This window comes from Balaenoptera borealis, assembly GCF_965194805.1.
Source record: "Balaenoptera borealis genome assembly, chromosome: 4".
NCBI lineage: Eukaryota > Metazoa > Chordata > Mammalia > Artiodactyla > Balaenopteridae > Balaenoptera > Balaenoptera borealis.
In genome coordinates this window covers 122,597,418-122,621,448 of record NC_138861.1, presented here as the reverse complement: position 1 = coordinate 122,621,448, position 24,031 = coordinate 122,597,418, and the positions used below count along the sequence as shown (strand labels likewise).

At 39.3% G+C, this 24,031-nt stretch overlaps 2 protein-coding genes across 2 annotated transcripts in view; one reads left to right on the top strand and one right to left on the bottom strand.

Moving 5' to 3' along the window:
- The window catches only part of FAM241A (family with sequence similarity 241 member A), a 37,121-nt gene extending 27,240 nt beyond the window's left edge, over positions 1 to 9,881 (bottom strand). Inside the window, exon 1 of the mRNA XM_082389734.1 lies at positions 9,524 to 9,881. Within this exon, the coding sequence (XP_082245860.1) occupies positions 9,524 to 9,679 (156 nt within the window). The 5' untranslated portion in view covers positions 9,680 to 9,881. The remainder of the gene's footprint in view (positions 1 to 9,523) is intronic.
- The window catches only part of LOC309627594 (uncharacterized protein), a 694,978-nt gene that overhangs the window by 92,778 nt on the left and 578,169 nt on the right, over positions 1 to 24,031 (top strand). The gene's annotated exons all lie outside the window — the stretch shown is intronic.

Here is a 24,031-nt window from a genome sequence, read left to right as displayed (position 1 = left end):
GTTGCCTATTGTAGTAGAAGAGAATGGTTCTACAATGAAAAAATAAATTAATTAAATTAATTAAAATTTAATGATGTGCATGAACTAATGATAGATAATAATAGGCCATGAAGTGAAGAATATGATTAATTCAAGCTGCAAATTAAAAATTTCTACATTTTGTACTTTCTCTAAAATCTTTTTTTTTTTTTAAAGAAATGAAGTTTCTGGTGACATTATTGAGTACCTTGTATGCTGGCTGCTACCACAGGTGCAATCGCTTGTTTATTTAAAGTAGCTAAAACCAAACATTTTTCCTTAAAAATGACTTTCCTTCTCAATTCTCAATTTGTGACAGTGACAATAGCTTCTGTTATATTTCATTACCTCTGAAAACCATGGAATAAGGAATTCTGAATTCAATCAAACTGATGAAATTTGCCAGCCATGGGAAATCAAACTTAAATTCCCTGCCTCTGTAGATGGTCTGCATACATCCCAGTAAAATTTTGATCAAGAGGATAAAAGACAAATTAATTGGATTAATTGGAAGAGGGAATAAAAAAAAATTCACAGATGTTAGAAAAAATTATATCAAATGGAATATAGTAAAAACCACAAATGGAAATTTAATTTTCTTAACACTGTTAAAAAAAATTTAGGTATTAAGTATTAAGAGATATTAGATATTAAGTATTAATAGATATTGTTTAGATATTAAGTATTAATAATTAGTTTATCCTTCATTTCCCGTAAATTTCAAAATATTTGCACCGTGCTTTCTCTTTGATCAGAAATCTGATAAGATCAAGTTGTTGCTATAAGAAAACAGCAACAGCAAATAAAGCCAACCCTTTCCTCTTCCTTAGCCAAGATAAGGCGCAGCTGACAATGATGTTAAATGGAAAAAAAAAAACCCAAAACACTGGATACGGGAAAAATTAGATCAGCAGATAGAAAGTAACTTCTGCATTAAGTTAATTAGAAATGCAGTTTCTCTGCTCGGATGAAACTACTCTTTGATTATCTTATTAATTGCCTTACACACACACACACACGCACATGAACACAGCACACACTTAATGAACCAAAACATGACTAGTGGAGACGCTTAAGGTTCTTTGAAGATATGTGGCTGTTACTGCAAGACAAGACTATGACTCCAGAGAAGATGGCGACGGGAGCCAAAGCTAGTGTGGCTGGGGCTTAAAGAAGGCCTGGGAAAGATACAGTCTCTACTTAGGTCTCTTAGGGCAAGGTTAAAGTCATGGTACTACTTTAAGTTTTACCCTTTAACCTTGCTTTACCACTTCTCTTTTTTTTTTTTTTTTTTTTATTAATTTATTAATTTATTATTTATTTCTGGTTGCATTGGGTCTTTGTTGCTGCGTGTGGGCTTTCTCTAGTTGTGGCGAGCAGGGGCTACTCTTCGTTGTGGTGCGCGGGCTTCTCATTGCAGTGGCTTCGCTTGTTGCAGAGCATGGGCTCTAGGCATGCGGACTTCAGTAGTTGTGGCTCACGGGCTCAGTAGTTGTGTCTCACGGGCTCTAGAGCGCAGGGTCAGTAGTTGTGGCGCACGGGCTTAGTTGCTCCGCAGCATGTGGGATCTTCCCGGACCAGGGCTTGAACCCGTGTCCCCTGCATTGGCAGGCGGATTCTTAACCACTGTGCCACCAGGGAAGTCCTACCACTTCTCTTGAATAGTAAATTGAGAATAACTTGTACAGAGGAGGGTGGATATTTTTCTCATCAAGATCAATGATCCACAACAGAAAAAAAAAATCAACTGGCGATCTATACAAAAAGCAACATATTAATAATTTAGTTGGTGGTTTAATTTTTTTAAAGAAATATGAAACACATCTGATTTTTAGATTAGGAAATCTTAATATTTTGTTCAATAAATAATATTTATTCTATAAATCTGAAAATTACATGTACTAAAAATACAGTTCTATGATGTGGTTAGTTAAGAAGAAGAAGAAAAAGGGAACCAGAAAAAAAGATGGGAGAGAAGATCAGGGCAAAATAGGGAGCTAATATTCACCTACTATATGCTAGGTATTTCATACACAGAATGTTACTGAACCCTCATAAGAACTTTAAGTGGATAGCATTATACCCATTACAATGAGGAAACTGAGTCTCTGAGGGATTAAGTTATTAGGATGACAAGGCTCAAACTTAGAACTGTCATTACCCAAAACCTTTTTCATTGCTCCATAATGCTCAGCTTCTACAGAAGGAGGAGGCAGTGGGGTGGAGAAGACATATGGAAAAAAAGAGAAAGTGGCTGAGATGGGAGGTAGGGAAGAGTAACAGACAATGGGAGAGTGAGACACAGTAGGGAGAGATGAAAAAACGATGGGTAGTAGGACAGAGGGGCAGAAAAAGAATATGAGAGTATATGGCTGTTAGCATAAGTGATGCCATCCTGGGCCCGTACAGTTCCTCTTGTCCTTCCGCTGATCCCACCCGGGACAGTACTGTGAGGTAAATCACATCTCTGTTGTCAAGGGCTTTGTAGCTAATAGATATTGCTTAATAATCATTGGGACCAGGTTGGCCTCTTGGCTCTGTAATCCTCAAACAGTGATGAAAACCTTTGCTGACTTATTCCCTGTGTCCGCAACAGGGGTCCCCAACCCCCGGTCCGAGGCCTGTTAGGAACCGGGCCGCACAGCAGGAGGTGAGCCGTGGGTGAGCGGGTGAAGCTTCATCGGCCGCTCCCCATCGCTCGCATTACCGCCTGAACCATCCCCCCCAACCTCCGCGGAAAAACTGTCTTCCATGAAACCGGTCCCTGGTGCCAAAACAGTTGGGGACTGCTGGTCCATAATACTAGTTACCCATTTATAAATATTGACTTAGGAATGCATTTCCTGTTTCAAAGCACATACCCCTATACCCTATGTTAACTATAAAATTGTCTCAGTGGCCCCTTGGCAGTGTGGAGTGCAGCTGCAAACGCTTACAGAGCATCCGCCTGATCCCACCCTGTGAGCAAGTTACCCTGTAATATACTGATCCATGGATTATATGGAGCTGCCTGCCTCGTGTTTCAGTCTCAGGATAACTTCTCAGTTTGGTGGGCACTTTTTGTTCCCTCTGTTCTCCAACAAAGAGGGAAAGCAAAATAGAGAAAGTTGCATATAAGGAGTTGCTGGAAGAAGAGATGCAAGAAAAGATCCGTAGGGAGACTACCTGTTTGGAATGTAGGTGTCAAAAAAATAAACAATTATTACCTATCCATTGGAATATCTATCAACAGAGTAATTATTCTTGACAACTCAAATCACTGTAATCCTAATACATTTTGAGCAGAGTTTCTCAACGTCAGCACTAGTGACATTTTGGGTCAGGCAATGCTTTGCTGTAGGCGACTGTTCTGCACATTATAGGATGTTTAGCAGTAACCCTGGACTCTTCCTATTAGATGCCAACGGTACTGTACCCCCTTAGTCTTAACATTCAAAAATGTCTCCAGACACTGCCAAATGTCCCCCGTGAGCAAAACTGCCCCCAGTTAAGAACCACTGATTTAGAAGTTCCATTCTTGAAATAATGATAAAAAATGGACAAAAGATATCTACCATATACAAAATTATTCCCTGAGTTAGTGACTAGATGCCCATTGGAAAAAAATTAGATTTAGTTTAGGGCTAAGTTCATCTAAACTCAAAGCACTTGCTACAGTATTGCTTGCAAACTGCTTTTCAAAGATGTGAAAGGAAGTGGGTATAAACAAATATCTATTTTTGAACTACACAATCTAAGGGGGAGCAGCAGATTTATCAGACTGTCCTCCCATCATAGGTGAGGGAGGGCTCTTTGCATTTCTGAAACAAAAACAAAGCCGGCTTTGGAGTTTGGAGACCTGGGTTCTGGTGTGCTCTAGTACTAGTTAATTGTTAAGACCTAGGGCAAATCACTTGTCCTGGAGAAGCAAGGCTTGTTGGCTTCTTACACTTTACCAAGAGTTCTAATATACCCTTCTAGGGAAATAGTAAAATAACTTCCTTATGTATATATATCTATTACTGATACTATGTCGAAGGGCAAGTTTGTTGAATACTGTGGATTGGTTTGCTTATTATTCCCTTGCCACTCAAAGTGTGGTCCATGGGCAAAGCATCAGCATCACTTTAGGAGCCTGTCAGAGATGCAAAATCTTGGGCCTCACCCCAGAACAACAAAATCACAACCTGCATTTAACAAGAGATGATTTGTCTACACATTAAAACTGAGGAGCACTGTTCTATTCCACCTTCCTCCTAGGGTGGCTTTCTAACTGCAGAGTCTGGAAAACTTAAAAATAACATTTCTCAGATATCTTTTCACTTAGGTTCTAGTTGAAAATTAGGTCCAAAAGCTAACCCTTACACGCTTATTATATGCTAGGTACTGCTCTAGCACTTTACATATATTACATACATACATATAACAGTTCTATGGGGTTGATACAACTATTATTCCCTTTATACAGATGAAGAAACTGAAGGCCAAAGAGGTTAATTAACTTGCCCAAAGTTACAGTTAGTAAGTGGCAGAGTTAGGATACAAACCTAGGTATTCTGGATCTAGAATATGTACTGCTAATCATATCTTTGATGATAGACCAAAAAGGAGGTATAAGGCTTCCCTCTGGTACCATTTTTTTTTTTTTTTTACAGATGATCTCATGGAACATTCCTTGATAAATGCCATTATACAGGTTCCTTCATTTATTTACTTAAATATCTATAAGCCAGCATTTATCTGAAAGTTCCAGCATTGCAAAAGGCAAGAAATAGAAATGAAGCATTACCATCTGAAAGGAAGCAAAATCAATCTTATCTATAGAGTGGATGATTATATACCTAGAAGATGCAAAAGAATCAAGTCTAAGAGATACTAGTATATATTAGTATTAGAATTAACAAAAGAATTCAGAAAGGTAGCTAGTTTAAAAGTAACTAAATAAAAACTGATAGCTAGAAACCAGCAGCAAAAACATGATGTGGAAAAAGAAATCCCTTTCACAATGCCAACAGAAATGTAAAAGCTTAATATAGACTTCAGTATTTATAACTACTATAAAGGATTGCAAAGCCAGGGAGAAAGTGGATTATTCAATGATTAGGCTAAAAAAAAAAAAAGATCAGCTCCATACCTCACACAATACATAAAGTCATTCTAAAGAGATTAAATATATAGAGTAAAAAAAAAAAATAAAACTATAAACACACACATAAGAAAATATTGGTGGATACTTTAAGTGTAGGATTAGAAAGAATGTTCTAAACAAATATAATAGATATATGTATGTATGTGTGGGGGGTGTGTGTGTGCATGTATGAGGGTGTGAGATGTGTGTGTATGAAATTAACAAAAAAATTCCTTTGGCTAATAAAAACTTAAAGCATTTCTAAGTCAAAAACATCATAAACAAAATTATAAAGTAAACAGCAAGCAGGGAAAATAATTATAATCAATGTGAAATATGAGTTTAATATCTTATAATAATGCCAAAAGAAAAAATGGTCAAAGAACACAATTAAAAAGAAATACAAATGCTCAACAAATATATGAATGGTTTAGTAAACCTCTCCAGCAGTATCTTACGACAATAATTTTTGCCTATTAAGTTGGCAAAGATTAATCTATAAATTATACTGTTTGTTGCTGGAATGGATGGTTTCCAATTGGTACTCTTACATACTAATGCCAGAACAGTACAATGGTGCAAGCTTTTCTGAATGCAGTTTTTTAGGATGTTTCAAGAGGATTCAAAGAGTTTGACTTATTGACCTAGTTCTTCCAGTTCTAGGAATTTATTCCAAGGTGGAACAGTGAGAAAAAGGTAGAACTTTATAAGCAAAGATTTTCATTACAGCATTATCTATAAAAGAAAGTTTGAAGCAACTTAAATATGTAGTATTAGGGGAATGATTATTAGGCAGCCCTAAAAATAATTTTTACAAAGAATTTTTGATAACATGGGAAAATGACACAACATGCTAAGTAGATAAAAACAAGATACCAAATCCAAATATTACATTAAAACATGTTTAAAAATATGTGTGTATATACACATATACACACATACAGAGAGATATATGAATGTAGTAACATCAAATGTTTCATATTTTATAGCACAATATTACTCAGTGAGATTTCAAATGCTTTTGTTTTCTTTAGATTGTTTTATAGTTCTACATTTTCCGAAGTACACATTACTTTTATAATCATAAAGAAAGACCTTAAAGCTAAAAATAATGATTCTAAAGTCAATCCAAGGATGGTGGGACCTTTCTATCCCACCTAAGGCAGGGCCATCTTAGGTTATTCAGGTTGTAAAATGCCACATACATACATAAATGTAATAAAAGGACTGGAGATATTTAACCTTCCAGGTATGCAGCAGGGCAGAGACTCTCTTACCTAAAGGGACCTGGCATTCACAGTCATGAACATACTTGGATCATCTCCCATGCACACAATTACCAACACACATGTAGGACAGCTGTGCCCTGTCCCTTCAGTTCCTTGGGCGTTTTGCCTCTCTCCCTGGCTTATCTTTCTTAGAGGCCAAACTGCTACTTCAGACTTGACAGTTCCTTCATCTAGGGAACCTGGTCCAGTCTTTCAAGTCCTCCTTTCCTAGGATAGAGGCTGCCTTGTCAATCATGTACCTGGAAAGGTTTAGGCCAGAAAGACAGAGGAACCTTAGTTTTCTCTCAGATGGAGTAGTACTTAAGGATAAATAGTAAAAAAAAAAAAAGATGCTTATAATATCTTAGTTATTAAGAAAACACCTATATAAATACTGGTATTTTGGTATTACATGAAATAAATACCATTTTGATCTGGTATCATAATAACAATGAGCCAAAGATATGTTTTGTAAAGTCAAAGCTGATGCAAGAGGCTTCCAGGTAGAGGGAAGGGCATGAGTCTTTCAGACAGGAATAGAAAGAAAAATCAGTGAAGGTAAGGATGTATGTAGAGGAGACTTTAGGCTGGGGAATAGCCAAAGGAAGAAAGCTCCTTCAACAAATGATCAGGTAAGAGCAAACTGTGAAGGAACTAGAAATAGAAAGGGATTTAATACAGCAAATTAGGGGCTGACAAAAATCTTTGAAAGAGCTGGAGAAGCAAAAGTCAGGTGCCTTCTGGAGCTGTTGCATTCAAGAGCACACCACCTGTAACCCTGATCCAGATATAAAGGAGCCTCTGCTATTACTGCTGCCGCTGCCACTACTACCAATTCTCTCTTAACATCCGTGACGCTACTCAGATTCTGGAACCTTAAGTGAGTGTGCTAAGCAGAAAGGACAGCAGGGAGATGGCCTCTGTCTCATTTCCAGCTAATTAGTTTTGGTTCTGTTTCTGTTTATATCATTGTTTCTATGGAAAAGTTCACTTTAAGTTCTAAACAACAAGTTTACAAACCAAGTTTTCAAAAATACTCCGTTTGTAATTTGGAGTCCATGTGTCCTTAAAACAACAAAACAAACACACACCATCTGCCTAAAGAAAAACAAAATAAAACAAATCCTTAGACTATGTTTTATAGTTGTTAATTTCATTTACCTCTCCCTCAAATATCTTTATATCTCTGCCATCATTGCAAGGCAGTGCATACAAATTTTAAATTTCATTTTCAGGACTTGACAAAAAAGCTACACTTATTACCAAGAAGTGATTTATCACAAAAGCTTGCTTTTTACACCAGTGAGTTGGGTTGTATCAATTTTTTGTTTATTTTTGACTTCTTTATAAGAAGTTCTTCTTTGGTTCTGATATAGGAGGAAACGCATATCTCAGGTGTAATTTTCAAGTATTGTGTATGTGGACTTAGAGTACATAAATAAATCATGTGATAAAAATAAATGATAACATTTTCAAAGGAGTACAGGAAAATAAATTTACATGACATGCAATGAAAGAAGCAGGTATGCAAAGTATATCTGTTTTCTAGGCTATATGTTTCATTCTTTTTTCGTTTCATCCCTTTTTGTTGTACCATAAGCAATTTTGTTAAGACCAGAGCTACTGATGATGAAAAATCCACAGAAGCTTAAATGATTTTACATGCTCCCTTAAAACCACTTGAAAATTGCTTTGGGACCTTCAGCTCAAATACATCCGCCCCCCCCCCCACTCTCCCCCAGGGAGTTCCTGTTGCTGTTTTCTTCACTTTTCCAGTTGAACAACTAAAGTAAGAGGAAACAGTCCTTTAGCTACTGAGTCATGGTACAGTTAATGGGGGAAAACTACCAGGAAAGCAGTCAGGAAGATCTCCTAGCTACCAATTATTTGCTTCAGTCACCATCTCTTACATTGTCAAAAGAATGAAAAATTACACTTCCACATGGGGAGCAAACCTAATGCTAAGGCATATTTTGTGCGTGCCACACAATTATTTCTGTTTTCTAAACAATGCTGAGACACTAGAACTTATACTTTATTAATGCATTTAGTGATGATGTTGGAGTTTGTGAAATGTGACAAAAAGAACAGATGCAGAAGGATAATGAGAGGAGACAGGTATCAACTGATCTCAACAGTATACACTGTAATAAAGGCAAATAATCATTTTAATTCTTGGTCTTTAATGTGATTCTGAAGGCTAGCTTATCTCGGGTATTTTCGAAGGTCTAATTACTGTATTTGCTGGTGAAAATTCATCCCACATATAATTCAATTTCTTTTATTAAACTTCTTGCATAATCTTGAAGATAAATGATGTGTTATAATGCCTATTATCACATACTTAACTTAGTGAAAGCAAATTCTTTCAAAAGAGTTTCAAAAACTACCCAACTTCTCTTTTCCCTTATTATGGCTGGACTCATACTTTTTTCCCCTTTGGTACCAACTGAAAGCAATTTTCTTGCTTTTTCAGTTTTTTTTCTTTCTGCCTTAGGCATTATTTTTTTAACTGAATTATTACTCACCTTTTTCAGTTTTTAAATGAAGTTTAGATCCCCTTTGGGTTCATGTGAAAAACTTGCTCTCGGAGAGTCCCTGTCAAGACACCTATTGTAATACTCGCTCCTACACGTCTTCAGGTACTGATTGCATGTCTAGAGAAATACACCCACACCTTACAGAGGCGCTAGGTGTGAGTTCAGAAATGACAAGATGGAAGTCGTGAGGGGAGCCGCTGGCCCCTGAAACACAGCACCGGGGTATGAACTCGAAGTTGAAGAATGTTTACATGTAAGGCTTTTAGATAAGTGACCATTATGGAGAGCACTTCCACAGACCCCCGGGCTCCGGCCTGAGAAGCCTCTGCCCGACGGGTGGGTAAGGGGGGCGCTGACCCCGCCAGGCACGCGACTCCGGGCCGGCACTTGGCAGCGCACACACGGGACCCCGCGGCCCGGCCCCGAGGGCTCCGTCCAACCGCTCTCCGGGGCCGCTTCCCAGAACGCCGCAGCGACCAGCGCCCCACGCCGAGCACAGCCCGGGCGCCGCCCGCCCGCCGGGCCACTTCCCTCCGCCGTCGCGTGGGGCTCAGGAAACCGGCCGGACCGCGCCGCCCCTCCTGGCTCACCTGCTCTTGCTCCTCCTGCGGCCGCCGGTCGCGCCGCCGCGGGCTCGCCCCGGGCTCCGGCTCGGTCCCCGCCGCCGCCCGCTCCGCCAGCGCGTCCCCGTCCTCGTCGCGCTCTCCGCCGCCGCCGCCGCCAAGCAGCTCTCCGGCCGAGCACATCCCGCCGCCAACTCCCGCCGCCCGGGACGGCCGCCGGAGGGGCCAAGCCGCGAAGCCGGAGGCAGCGATCGCCGCCCGAGGGCCGCCCTGGGATCGGCCGCGCTCGCTGCTGACAGGAGCCTACGGAGCGCGCCCCGGCGGTCTGGGCGCCACAAGTACCAGCCCGGCCCGGCCCCTCCTGTCACCGGCTCGCCCCGCCCTCGGCCGCCGGGGCGGAGCCCACCCGGGGGAGGGAGGGGCCAGGGCAGAGGCGGGGCCAACGGGGCGCGCGCGCGCGTGTGTGTGTTCGCGCGCACGCGTTTGTGAGAGACTATGAGTGTGTGTGAGACTATGTACATTACAGACTGTGTGTGAGAGAGAGGCTGTGTGTGAGAGAGACTATGAGAGAGGGAATGTATGAGAGACTACGTACGTAAAGACTGTGAGAGACTGTGTGTAAGAGATTGTATGTGCATGAGACTGCGTGTGTGAGAGCTCGTGTGTGTGAGAGCCTGATAGGCACTGTGTTGAGAGAGACTGTGAAAGACGCGGTGTATGCGTTTGTGAGGGGGAGAGGAGAGCGTGTGTTGGTAGGTGTGTGAGAGAGGGAAACACACGCAGACACAGAGTTCCACCCTCCAGCGGGGCCCCTCTGTGCTTGCCTGGCACCGGCAGTGTGCCTGGGTGTGATGCTGGCTGCCTGTCCTGAGTAGCTGTCCATCCTTTGCAAGTAATACACATTCTCCATCTATTTTGTTCCTTTTGCCTGCTCTCTGTGTCCCTCTGAAGGTCTGAAGGTCTCTCTCTGTTGAGTGCTTCCCTGGTGTGTGTTGGTTGTTGGAGCCTTGGGAGCACTTGGTGGTGTATCTGCCTTTGTGTATATTTCTATAAATGGGTAAGAATATGTCACTCAGTGTGTGGTAAGGGAGACATCTAGTTTATAATTCTTTTTCATGCTACCTGTGGTATCGCAATTTATAATAAGAAATATATATATATTTTGCCTTTGTCCCCATTCCTGGCGCAGAGCTCCTAAAACCTTGGAGTTTCCTAAGTGGTGAAAGGGATAAAGATGTCCTTTGTTATGTTAATGAGGCAACTTTTTGATAGCCCCTAGGTAACTTAAGGGTGGGCCCTGGTTGTCAGAAGAACCAGCCTTGTGATTAGAGGATTGGAACTTTCAGTGCCCCCTCTGATCTCCCGGGAGGGGAGCGGGACTGGAGGTTGAATTGATCAGCAGTGGTCAGTAGTTTAGTCAATCATGCCTTTGTAATGAAGACTCCATAGAAACCCAAAGGATAGGGGTTTAGAGAACTTCCGGGTTGGTGAACACGTGGAGATGGGGGGAGAGTGGCAGCTTAGAAAGGGCATGGAAGCTCTGCGCCCCTTCCCGCATACCTCGCTCTATGTACCTTTTCATCTGACTGTGCCCCTGTATTCTTTGTAATATCCTTTATAATAAACTCCTAAAAGTAAGTAAACGTTTCTCTGAGTTCTGTGAGCTGCTCTAAGCAAATTAGTGGAACCCAAAGAGGGGATCGTGGGAACCTTCAATATATAGGTGGCTGGTAGAAGCACAGGTAACAGCCCGGAGTTGCAATTGGCAGCTGACGTGTGTGTGGTGGGTGGAGTTGGAGCGAGGGGAGGTTGGGGGGGGGGGGTGTGGTGGAGAGCAGTCTTGCGGAACTGAGTCCCTGGCCTGTAAGATCTGTGAACTTATCTCCAGATAGGTAGTGCCAGAACTGAGTTAACTGCTTAGTGGTGTTGAAAAACACACATCAGACTACCCTACCCATTTTGTTAAAGGGAAGTTGAGGGCACTTAAATAAGGTATCAAATTTTGTATATCTCGTATCTGTATTTTCAGAAGATAATAGACTATTGTATAGATAAAATATCAGGCTATCTTTCAATGGAAAGTAAATATGCCTAGGTATGGAGAAGACTGAGTTATTTGAGATGTTCTATTAAAAAGTCTCTAGGAGCAGAGGGAATTAAAATAGGCTGGAATGTAAAGACTTATTTTAAAGATCTGTTTCCTGGTTTTGGTAATCAGGACTGTAGAAGCTAGAAAATATGCCTTTGGCTATCACAAATTAGAAATGAATTTGGTTTATTTCCTTTCTTAAAAGCCTTTAAAACCCCAGAGGAAAGTATTTAATATTATATATATATATAATCAGAAACAAATGTCACCATGGGAACCCAAAAGCATTCCCTGTTGGACCTCATTGCTTTCCTCTAATGACATTTTCATTCTTGAAATTTTGCTTTGGCTCTTAGTAGTGTTTCTTATAAAAAATGACCTTATATATATATTTAAAACAAAACTTTAGGATTATGTATGTGGCACAGAGAATATCAGCTTTTTACTGCCAACTCTGTGGAGCTTAAGGCACATTTTGAAGTTCACCCTCTTTTGGTTTGTAACTGATAACTTGATAAATCAAGTGGCTATGCACTCTTCAATCAGGTTACAGAGTGAACAGAAACTCCTTATATACTTGAGGACTCAGAAGGCATAGAATATATATATCTGGCCAGGAAAAAAAGAATAATACAGAATTTAGCTTTGTTCAACTTAGGGGACAAGTCTTACTTAAGTGCTTTAGAACATACTGTCTGGCCTTTTGGAAAGTCAGGCTTCTCGATTCTTTGAGAAGTGTATTCATTCAGTTATTTAGCAGATATTTATTGAACACCTCTAGGCATTAGGCCCAGGTCTAGGTCCCTCCTCTCATGTAGCTTCCATTTAATTTTCTTTTGAGTTCTATTCTGCTTTTCCTGGCAAAAGCCAAGAACTTTCACCAAAAGGTGGCCAGAATCCTCTGATTTCTGCCTAGGACTGATGTCAGAACCTCTTCATTTTCTTAGTATCTATCTTTTATTTAGTGCTTGGGTTTCCTCTTTGAACTGTTATTCATTTGTTTATAGAGACTTTAGTCTTTCCTGAAGATTTAGAGAATCACCTCTTTTTAAAAAACCCAGTAGTAGCATTTTATACAAAAGACATTATTCAGGTTACATCACAGATAACATACTTTCAAGTGTGTCTTATGAGAGGGGAGGACTGTTTTCCCTCTGTTGCATACTATGAATAATAAATACATAAAGCTATTACTGCCCGTTTCCCATGGGAAATATAAGATTGTTATTACCTAGGCAACTATAACGTGTTGGTCTCAAATTGTATGTAGTTTAGTTGTGATTTTATTAGTGTATTTACCTTGTGTTTTCCCAGGAATTAATAAGTGGCAAAAAACAGATTCATTTCTCAGGAGTGGCCTGTGTAGTGCAAAGGTGTCTTGTGCAGTTGCTGTGGGAACTCTCTCACTTTCACACCTTTAATATCTTATTTTTAATGTTCTTCCACTCTTATGTGTACATCTTTCCAGAGAGAAAAATGAACAAATCAGAGTGATCTGTACTCATTTAGTAATATAATATTAGAAACAAATGCAGTTATTTGTAGAAACTGCACCAAACTTCATTTTTCAGTTTAATTTTTGACATACTATGATGTTATTATATGCTTCCTGTGCTTTAATTTTTGCCTCTCATTTTTTAAAAAAATCTGTTTCTTTCCTGTTTAGCAGAGCCTTCAGTATGGGGAATAATTTTTGAGATGTTTGAAATCTTAACTAAAATCCCAGGAAAAACTATGGTTTCTGGACAACATGTGAATTTAAAGGAAAAGGAACTCATTGGAGAACACTCACTTCCTTTATTGTTCCTTTATTTTAAGGAAGCTATATCAGAAACATGGAGAACCAATGCTTTCTCAATGTTCTCTATCCATCCCAGAGAGTCCATTCTGATTGGGAGAAGGAAAAATTTACCCTTCTTCTTGGAATTAATTTCTAGTCTCTCTTTTGTTAAAGAACAAAATTCAACTGAATAAATTTTAAAGATCTTATTGGTTTTATTCAGCCATTCATGAATCAGGCAGCATCCAATCTAGCAGATAGAAAGGAGCTCCAAAGAAGTGTACAACTTAATAGGGTTTTATAGACCAAAGTGAGCAGGAACAGGAAAGTTATACTGGGCATTTGCTGATTGGTTAATGCAGGGTTATTCCCTTATATGGAGCAAAGGAAGTCTTGGGGCCTGGTGAGGTAACTTGTGCTGGGCAGGCAAGGGCTGATCAGTTGACCTAGGCCTTCCTTCTCTGAGGCTCGAAATTTAGTTAAGTTTTGGTTTGTCGATGTGGTGTTTAGCATGAGTGACTTCATCTTGGGCCTAATCTGTTTACCTTAACTGTTTTATTCTCTTTTTTCTGGTGTGACTTCTTTGCATCCACATGTACTACTGAGTTCTCTCCTTACAGTAGGAATGTAGATTAAGAGTTGTATTTTCACTAAAAAAAAAAAAAAAGAGTTGAGAAGGCTATTCAAACTCACTAGTAGAGAAAAAAATGGAAAAGTAAACAATTATAAAGTACTACTTAATATATGTTAGCAATTTTTAAAGTGTTGAATAAAACCTAATGTGGACAAGTCTTAGGGAAACGGTTAAACTCAATTACTGCTAGTAGCACTGCAAACTGATGGCATTCTTTTGGCGGTACATATTCAGAACCATAAAAATATTCATACTCTTTGGCCTACTAACTGCAGACCTAGAAAAAAATTCAAAAGAGGTTAAAAAAAAAACAAACAAAACTGTTCCGTGTTCAAGGCAAAACTATAGTGAAAAGTTGAAAGAAGCCTAAATGCTCTCCAGTAGGGACATGTCTGAGTAAACTATGGAACTCCAACACAATTAAATGTATAAGGCCTTAAAATAGTAATGATAAAGATTTTATATCAATGTGATAAACACATTTAATATGATGTTAAGTGGAAAAGTGCAGCCTGATAGTAGCAGAGCCACTTAGCCTGTATCTCAGGAGCTGGGAAGATAAAAAGTGTAATACGGAACTTAATTCTGTTCAACTTAGGGAATAAGTCTGACAGAAGTGAAATTATGTGAACATATAGATCAAATTTGGAAGAGAAATTTTTAAAATGTTTTCTGGGTTGTGTGTTTCCTAGTAAAATTAATTTTAATGTTGTAATTTAAAAATAATCATTTTTAAAGATCTGTTTCTGTTTTCTTTGTAAAATTGGATGGCTGGCACGCAAAGTCTGGTTGCCTCAACTTCATAGCTGAAAGTTCTGTTACCTTTTGTTGAATAATTTAGTTGTTGAATGGGTTTGGATCTTTTATTCATGCTGTTCTCAATAATTTAGAATCTTAAGTTGGAAGGAATCTAAGAGGCATTTTAGAACAACCTCCCACCAGTATAAGGATCCCTTCTATAACATTCCTGACAGGCGGTCACCCTCCTTCTGTTTGAAGGCTTCCAACTATGGGAAACTCATTACTTCATGATGCTACCTGTTCAATTACTGGATATCTCTAGTTGTTAGAAAGTTCTTTACATCTACTGAATTGAATCTGTATCCTTGTCTCCTCTGCCTACTGGCCCTAATTCTTTCCTGAAGTACAAGAGTACTGATTAATCTTTTTTTTTTTTCCCTCAAGACAGTCTTTTGAATGTTTTTTAAAAGGCAGTTTTTGTCTTCCCTTAGCCTTTATTCTTTCAGCTGTTATTTATGGATAGATGTAGAATTTGTAGATTTTGCCATTTATTATCTGTACCTACTTTTTATGTTAACAGTACCCCAGCTTTTTTTTTTGATTCAACTCTCTCCTACTCTGTCTGTGATTTCAGTGAAGATGACTCTCTTCCTGGATCCAGGAGTGGAGAATATGACCTTTACTAAGTAAATCAAATGCATTTCACCCTTCCTACCTCCCATGGCTATAGTGACTGATTTGAGGATGTGCACGTGGCCCAAATCAGGACCATCAGGGCCAGTGAAACTCAATTCTGGGATTTTTGTTTGTACTGTAGAAAAAGCAAAGTCTTGTCTGCAGGATTGGTGTGTGGTGATATGAGCTTGGAACTACAGGAGAACCATCTTATAAGGGCCTGAGAATGAAGTCTGTCCAGCAGAATGCATGACTGAGAGATGAGCTTCTTAAAGCCAGCTTTTAACTACTCCAAAAGTTGAGCTACCCCTGTATGCCTTTTTCAGATATGTTAGCCAATAAATATATCACCATAATGCCACTCCCCCTCTTTTTTTTCTCATACGCCATCTTGGGTTGGCTTTTTATCACTTACTAAAGAAGTTAGAATGATACAAGTTCTAAACTAGGGTACAGAGGAAATGAAGTAGTTCTGCTACTATCAGACAGCAGAAATGTGGGCAGTTCATTTAAAGTGCTGGTACTGAATTTCATCATCAGTAAAATGAACAAGTTTAACTGGACAATTTGAAAAACCTCCTCCTGCTTTAAACTTCTATGATTTCTGTATGACTTTGCCTCTAGGTCTAACCTGAGTGTCTTGGCTGCTGTCATTTGCTTTTATTCCAATTGGTCAAGTTATTCTTCTCGGAGAGGTTAACTCTCAAAAGCAAAAGGATAGAAGGAATTTTCCTATGCTGCATCTTTTTTTAATCACTCATATTTAAATTATTTTCCCTATTCCCTACCCCTCAATCTTTTAAAATGTTTTAATGAACATATAAATTGTCCTAATATGGTTCTAAGACATCTATAATTTTAAGACTTTGTCATGAAATAACTCCCTTTACTCAGTGAAAATTAGGTCTATTACTCTCTTGTCTCTAACTTTTCATTTTGAAAAATTTCAAACCTTCAGAAAAATTGCAAGAATAGTACAATGAACACCAGCAGAGCTTTTACCTAGATTGGCCTGTTCTTGATATTTTTCTGTATTTTCTTTCCTGTGTGTGTTTTCCTAAATAAATCTATTATTCTTTAAAACAGTATGTATTAAGAAAACTAAGGACTTCTAAGAGGATTTCTGGAACCATTTAGAAGGATCTGGAAAAGTAGAGTTTGTACAGGGTAGGGACTAACAATTCAGAGTCTTGACTTTTCCTGAATTTCGATCCTGGATCTCTCTAATCTTCAGTTCTCATATTTGCGAAATATGGGTATTATTGGCACCTATTAATTAGTATTAATTAATTAATTAGTATTAATATTAAATACATTAATTAGTAGTATTATGTGAGTAGAGCTCACATGAGATGTGTGTGATTTTTCATTGCTTGTGGGAAACCATAGTTATCTGTGTTCTGCTAATGACGTTGGACCTTGAGTTTCCTCACATGGGAAATAAATTTGTGGTTGGCTCAAAAGGGAATGCAAAGAGCTGAAACAGAAATTAAAGAATATGTGTTTTTGGCTGGGCAAGAAATTAGACCCCATGCTGAAAATTTCAAATAGCATCTGCCAGCAAGGTACTAGTGGAAGTAAAACTAGATAAGGGTAGCAGATGGGTTTTATCTCATGTGCCAATTACTCTTCATGGCTGCCTGGTACACTGTATAATATAGCTTGTGAGAACTTTTTGGGAAAGAATAACTGCCATGGCACGGGAGATATGAGCACTGGCACAAGTGCCATGTATTTGCCTCTCCGATCTAGGTCTGAAAGACAAAGGAGGCAAGTTTCAGGAATGGGAAGTGAACTTGACAACTGGCTAGTAAATACATTTAAGACTGAGATTTTCTGCCCGTTCCTGTGAGCTGGAAGCTTCCCTCCAGCTAGGCTGCTGGAAGCCAGAGCCTGTCCCTTTTCCTCTCGCACCCAGAGGAGTGTTTGGACTCTTAACCAGAGCTCACGGGGCGTCTGCAGGGATTACATCCTACTGCATCCTTGACTTTCCTGGTGCGGTGCCACCTTGGTGCCACAGTCCCTAATTATTAGGACGAAACCCATTCCGAGAAGCAGCATCCGCCCTCCCACCACGTCCTCCCTGTGGGTGTGGGGGCAGCATCAGTGTTTGGACGCCAAGCGAGGACCCGCGCTGTGTCTCCAAAGGCAGTCGGTTCTGTCAGGGATGGAGGTCAACCCAGAGTAAGGACTTGAGTAATTGGGGGCCCACATTAGAAGACCCTGAGCCCGGAGGAGAACCAAGATGGCGGAGTAGAAGGACGTGCTCTCAGTCCCTCTTGCGAGAACACCAGAATCACAACTAACTGCTGAACAATCATCGACAGGAAGACACTGGAACTCACCAAAAAAGATACCCCACATCCAAAGACAAAGGAGAAGCCACAATGAGAAGGCAGGAGGGGCGCAATCACGGTAAAATCAAATCCCATAACTGGTGGGTGGGTGACTCACAGACTGGAGAACACTTATACCACAGAAGTCCACCCACTGGAGTGAAGGTTCTGAGCCCCACGTCAGGCTTCCCAACCTGGGGGTCCGGCAATGGGAGGAGGAATTCCTAGAGAATCAGACTTTGAAGGCTAGCGGGATTTGACTGCAAGACTCTGACAGGACTGGGGGAAACGGAGACTCCACTCTTGGAGGGCACACACAAAGTAGTGTGTGCATCAGGACCCAGGGGAAAGAGCAGTGACCCCAGGGGAGACTGAACCAGACTTACCTGCTAGTGTTGGAGGGTCTCCTGCAGAGGCAGGGGCTGGCTCTGTTTCACCGTGGGGACAAGGACACTGGCAGCAGAAGTTCTGGGAAGTACTCCTTGGCGTGAGCCCTCCCAGAGTCTGCCATTAGCCCCACCAAAGAGCCCAGGTAGGCTCCAGTGTTGGGTTGCCTCAGGTCAAACAACCCTCCCTCAGGGAGGGAACCCAGCCCCACCCATCAACAGTCAAGTGGATTAAAGTTTTACTGAGCTCTGCCCACCAGAGCAACAGTCAGCTCTACCCACCACCAGTCCCTGCCATCAAGCCTCTTACATAACCTCATCCACCACAGGGCAGAGAGCAGAAGCAAGAAGAACTACAATCCTGCAGCCAGGGGAACAAAAACCACATTCACAGAAAGATAGACAAGATGAAAAGGCAGAGGGCTATGTACCACATGAAGGAACAAGATAAAACCCCAGAAAAACAACTAAATGAAGTGGAGATAGGCAACCTTCCAGAAAAAGAATTCAGAATAATGATAGTGAAGATGATCCAGGACCTCAGAAAAGGAATGGAGGCAAAGATCGAGAAGATGCAAGAAATGTTTAACAAAGACCTAGAAGAATTAAAGAACAAACAAACAGAGATGAACAATACAATAACTGAAATGAAAACTACACTAGAAGGAATCAATAGCAGAATAACTGAGGCAGAAGAACGGATAAGTGACCTGGAAGACAGAATGGTGGAATTCACTGCTGTGGAACAGAATAAAGAAAAAAAAATGAAAAGAAATGAAGACAGCCTAAGAGACATCTAGGACAACATTAAACGCAACAACATTCGCATCATAGGGGTCGCAGAAGGAGAAGAGAGAGAGAAAGGACCAGAGAAAATATTTGAAGAGATTATAGTTGAAAACTTCCCTAACATGGGAAAGGAAATAGCTATTCAAGTCCAGGAAGCACAGAGAGTCCCATACAGGATAAACCCAAGGAGAAACATGCCGAAACACATAGTAACCAAACTAGGAAAAATTAAAGACACAGAAAAATTATTGAAAGCAGCAAGGGAAAAATGACAAATAACATACAAGGGAACTCCCATAAGGTTAACAGCTGATTTCTCAGCAGAAACTCTACAAGCCAGAAGGGAGTGGCATGATATACTTAAAGTGATGAAAGGGAAGAGCCTACAACCAAGATTACTCTACCAGCAAGGATCTCATTCAGATTCGATGGAGAAATCAAAAGCTTTACAGACAAGCAAAAGCTAAGAGAATTCAGCACCACCAAACCAGCTCTACAACAAATGCTAACGGAACTTCTCAAAGTGGGAAACACAAGAGAAGAAAAGGACCTACAAAAACAAACCCAAAACAATTAAGAAAATGGTCATAGGAACATACATATCGATAATTACCTTAAACGTGAATGGATTAAATGCTCCAACCAAAAGACACAGACTTGCTGAATGGATACAAAAACAAGACCCATCTATATGCTGTCTACAAGAGACCCACTTCAGACCTAGGGACACATACAGACTGAAAGTGAGGGGATGGAAAAAGATATTCAATGCAAATGGAAATCAAAAGAAAGCTGGAGTAGCAATACTCATATCAGATAAAATAGACTTTAAAATAAAGAATGTTACAAGAGACAAGGAAGGACACTACATAATGATCAAGGGATCAATCCAAGGAGAAGATATAACAATTATAAATATATATGCACCCAACATAGGAGCACTCAATACATAAGGCAACTGCTAACAGCTATTAAAGAGGAAATCGACAGTAACACAATAATAGTGGGTGACTTTAACACCTCACTTACACCAATGGACAGATCATCCAAACAGAAAATTAATAAGGAAAAACAAGCTTTAAATGACACAATAGACCTGATAGATTGAATTGATATTTATAGGACATTCCATCCAAAAACAGCAGATTACACTTTCTTCTCAAGTGCACACAGAACATTCCCCAGGATAGATCACATCTTGGGTTACAAATCAAGCCTCAGTAAATTTAAGAAAATTGAAATCAAATCAAGCATCTTTTCTGACCACAATGCTATGAGATTAGAAATGAATTACAGGGAAAACACCGTAAAACACAGAAACAAATGGAGGCTAAACAATATGTTACTAAATAACCAAGAGATCACTGAAGAAATCAAAGAGGAAATTAAAAAATACCTAGAGACAAATGACAATGAAAACATGATGATCCAAAACCTATGGGATGCAGCAAAAACAGTTCTAAGAGGGAAGTTTATAGCTATACAAGCCTACCTCAAGAAACAAGAAAAATCTCAAATAAACAATCTAACCTTACACCTAAAGGAGCTAGAGAAAAAAGAACAAACAAAACCCAAAGTTAGCAGAAGGAAAGAAATCATAAAGATGAGAGCAGAAATAAATGAAATAGAAACAAAGAAAACAATAGCAAAGATCAATAAAACTAAAAGCTGGTTCTTTGAGAAGCTAAAGCTGGTTCTTTGAGAAGATAAACAAAATGGATAAACAATTAGCCAGACTCATCAAGAAAAAGAGGGAGAGGTTCAAATCAATAAAATTAGAAACAAAAAAGGAGAAGTTACAACAGACACCACAGAAATACAAAGCATCCTAAGAGACTACTACAAGCAACTCCATGCCAATAAAGTAGACAACCTCAAAGATATGGACAAATTCTTAGAAAAGCACAACCTTCCAAGACTGAACCAGGAAGAAATAGAAAATATAAACACACCAATCACAAGCACTGAAATTTAAACTGTGATTAAAAATATTCCAACAGACAAAAGCCCAGGATTAGATGGCTTCACAGGTGAATTCTATCAAACATTTAGAGAAGAGCTAACACCCATCCTTCTCAAACTCTTCCAAAAAATTGCAGAGGAAGGAACACTCCCAAACTCATTTTATGAGGCCACCATCACCCTGATACCAAAACCAGACAAAGATACTACAAAAAAAGAAAATTACAGACCAATATCACTGATGAATATAGATGCAAAAATCCTCAACAAAATACTAGCAAACAGAATCCAACAACACATTAAAAGGATCATACACCATGATCAAGTGGGATTTATCCCAGGGATGCAAGGATTCTTCAATATACGCAAATCAATCAATGTGATACACCATATTAACAAATTGAAGAATAAAAACCATATGATCATCTCAATAGATGCAGAAAAAGCTTTTGACAAAATTCAACACCCATTTATGATAAAAACTCTCCAGAAAGTGGGCATAGAGGGAACCTACTTCAACATAATAAAGCCATATACGACAAACCCACAGCAAACATCATTCTCAATGGTGAAAAACTGAAAACATTTCTTCTAAGATCAGGAACAAGACAAGGATGTCCACTCTCACCACTATTATGCAACATAGTTTTGGAAGTCCTAGCCATGGCAATCAGAGGAGAAAAAGAAATAAAAGGAATACAAATTGGAAAAGAAAAAGTAGAACTGTCACTGTTTGCAGATGACATGATACTATACAAAGAGAATCCTAAAGATGCCACCAGAAAACTACTGCCGCTAATCAATGAATTTGGTAAAGTTGCAGGATACAAAATTAATGCACAGAAATCTCTTGCATTCCTATACACTAATGATGAAAAATCTGAAAGAGAAATTAAGGAAACACTCCCATTTACCATTGCAACAAAAAGAATAAAATACCTAGGAATAAACCTACCTAGGGAGACAAAAGACCTGTATGCAGAAAACTATAAGACACTGATGAAAGAAATTAAAGATGATACCAACAGATAGAGTGATATACCATGTTCTTGGATTGGAAGAATCAGTATTGTGAAAATGACTATACCACCCAAAGCAATCTACATATTCAGTGCAATCCCTATCAAATTACCAATGGCATTTTTTACGGAACTAGAACAGAAAATCTTAAAATTTGTATGGAGACACAAAAGACCCCGAATAGCCAAAGCAGTCTTGAGGGGGAAAAGCGGAGCTGGAGGAATCAGACTCCCTGATTTCAGACTATACTACAAAGCTACAGTAATCAAGACAATATGGGACTGGCACAAAAACAGAAACATAGATCAATGGAACAAGATAGAAAGCCCAGAGATAAACCCACGCACCTATGGTCAACTAATCTATGACAAAGGAGGCAAAGATATACAATGGAGAAAAGACAGTCTCTTCAGTAAGTGATGCTGAGAAAACTGGACAGCTACATGTAAAAGAATGAAATTGGAACACTCCCTAACACCATACAAAAAAATAAACTCAAAATAGATTAGAGACCTGAATGTAAGACCGGGCACTATAAAACTCTTAGAGGAAAGTATAGGAAGAACACTCTTTGACATAAATCACAGCAAGATCTTTTTTGACCCACCTCCTAGAGTAATGGAAATAAAAACAGAAATAAACAAATGGGACCTAATGAAACTTAAAAGCTTTTGCATAGCAAAGGAAACCATAAACAAGACGAAAAGACAACTCTCAGAATGGGAGAAAATATTTGCAAACGAATCAATGGACAAAGGATTAATCTCCAAAATATATAAACAGCTCATGCAGCTCAATATTAAAAAAACAAACAACCCAATCCAAAAATGGGCAGAAGACCTAAATAGACATTTCTCCAGAGAAGACATACAGATGGCCAAGAAGCACAGGAAAAGCTGCTCAACATCACTAATTATTAGAGAAATGCAAATCAAAACTACAATGAGGTATCACCTCACACCAGTTAGAATGGGCATCTTCAGAAAATCTACAAACAACAAATGCTGGAGAGGGTGTGGAGAAAGGGAACCCTCTTGCACTGTTGGTGGGAATGTAAATTGATACAGCCACTATGGAGAACAGTATGGAGGTTCCTTAAAAAACTAAAAATAAAATTGCCATATGATCCAGCAATCCCACTACTGGGTATATACCCAGAGAAAACCATAATTCAAAAGACACATGCACCCCAATGTTCATTGCAGCACTGTTTACAATAGCCAGGTCATGGAAGCAACCTAAATGCCCATTGACAGATGAATGGATAAAGAAGATGTGGTACATATAGACCATGGAATATTACTCAGCCATAAAAAGGAATGAAATTGGGTCATTTGTAGAGACGTGAATGGATATAGAGACTGTCATACAGAGTGAAGTAAGTCAGAAAGAGAAAAACAAATATTGTATATTAACACATATATGTGGAACCTAGAAAAATGGTACAGATGAACCGGTTTGCAGGGCAGAACTTGAGACACAGATGTGGAGAACAAATGTATGGGCACCAATGGGGGAAAGCGGCAGGGGTGGTGGTGGTGGTGGCGGGATGAATTGGGCAATTGGGATTGACATGTATACACTGATGTGTGTAAAATTGATGACTAATAAGAACCTGCTGTATATAAAAAAATTTGTTTTGCCAATATGATGGGTATAAAATGGTAATTCACTAAAAAAAAAAAAAAGACTGAGGAGAGAGAAAAATTAGCAGATTTAAAGGAAGTATTCCGTCAAGGCTGTTGGCAAACCAGTAAAATGTGTGTATGTCTATCCTAGCATTTACCACATTATATTGATAGTAACTCCTTTGTTTATGTGTTTGTCTCTCCAACTGGAATATAAGTTTCCAGAAGGAAGATCCACTATTATCCTTCATGCTTTATCAACTGCTAGGTATGTAGGAGGTACATAATCAATGTTTGAGCTGATTCAGCTATATCTAAATTTTTATTAGGTTTGGGTTGAAAGTCCTTATCCTGTAAGGCTTATTCTGTTTCTATGCTTATTTTGGAGCCTCCTGCTCTGTTTAGTTTCCTATTAAAAATATCTTTGGAAAATTCCCATCTTATAGCAAGTAAACTGAGAGCAAAAAGATGTTTGCCAAACTTTAATCAGAATAG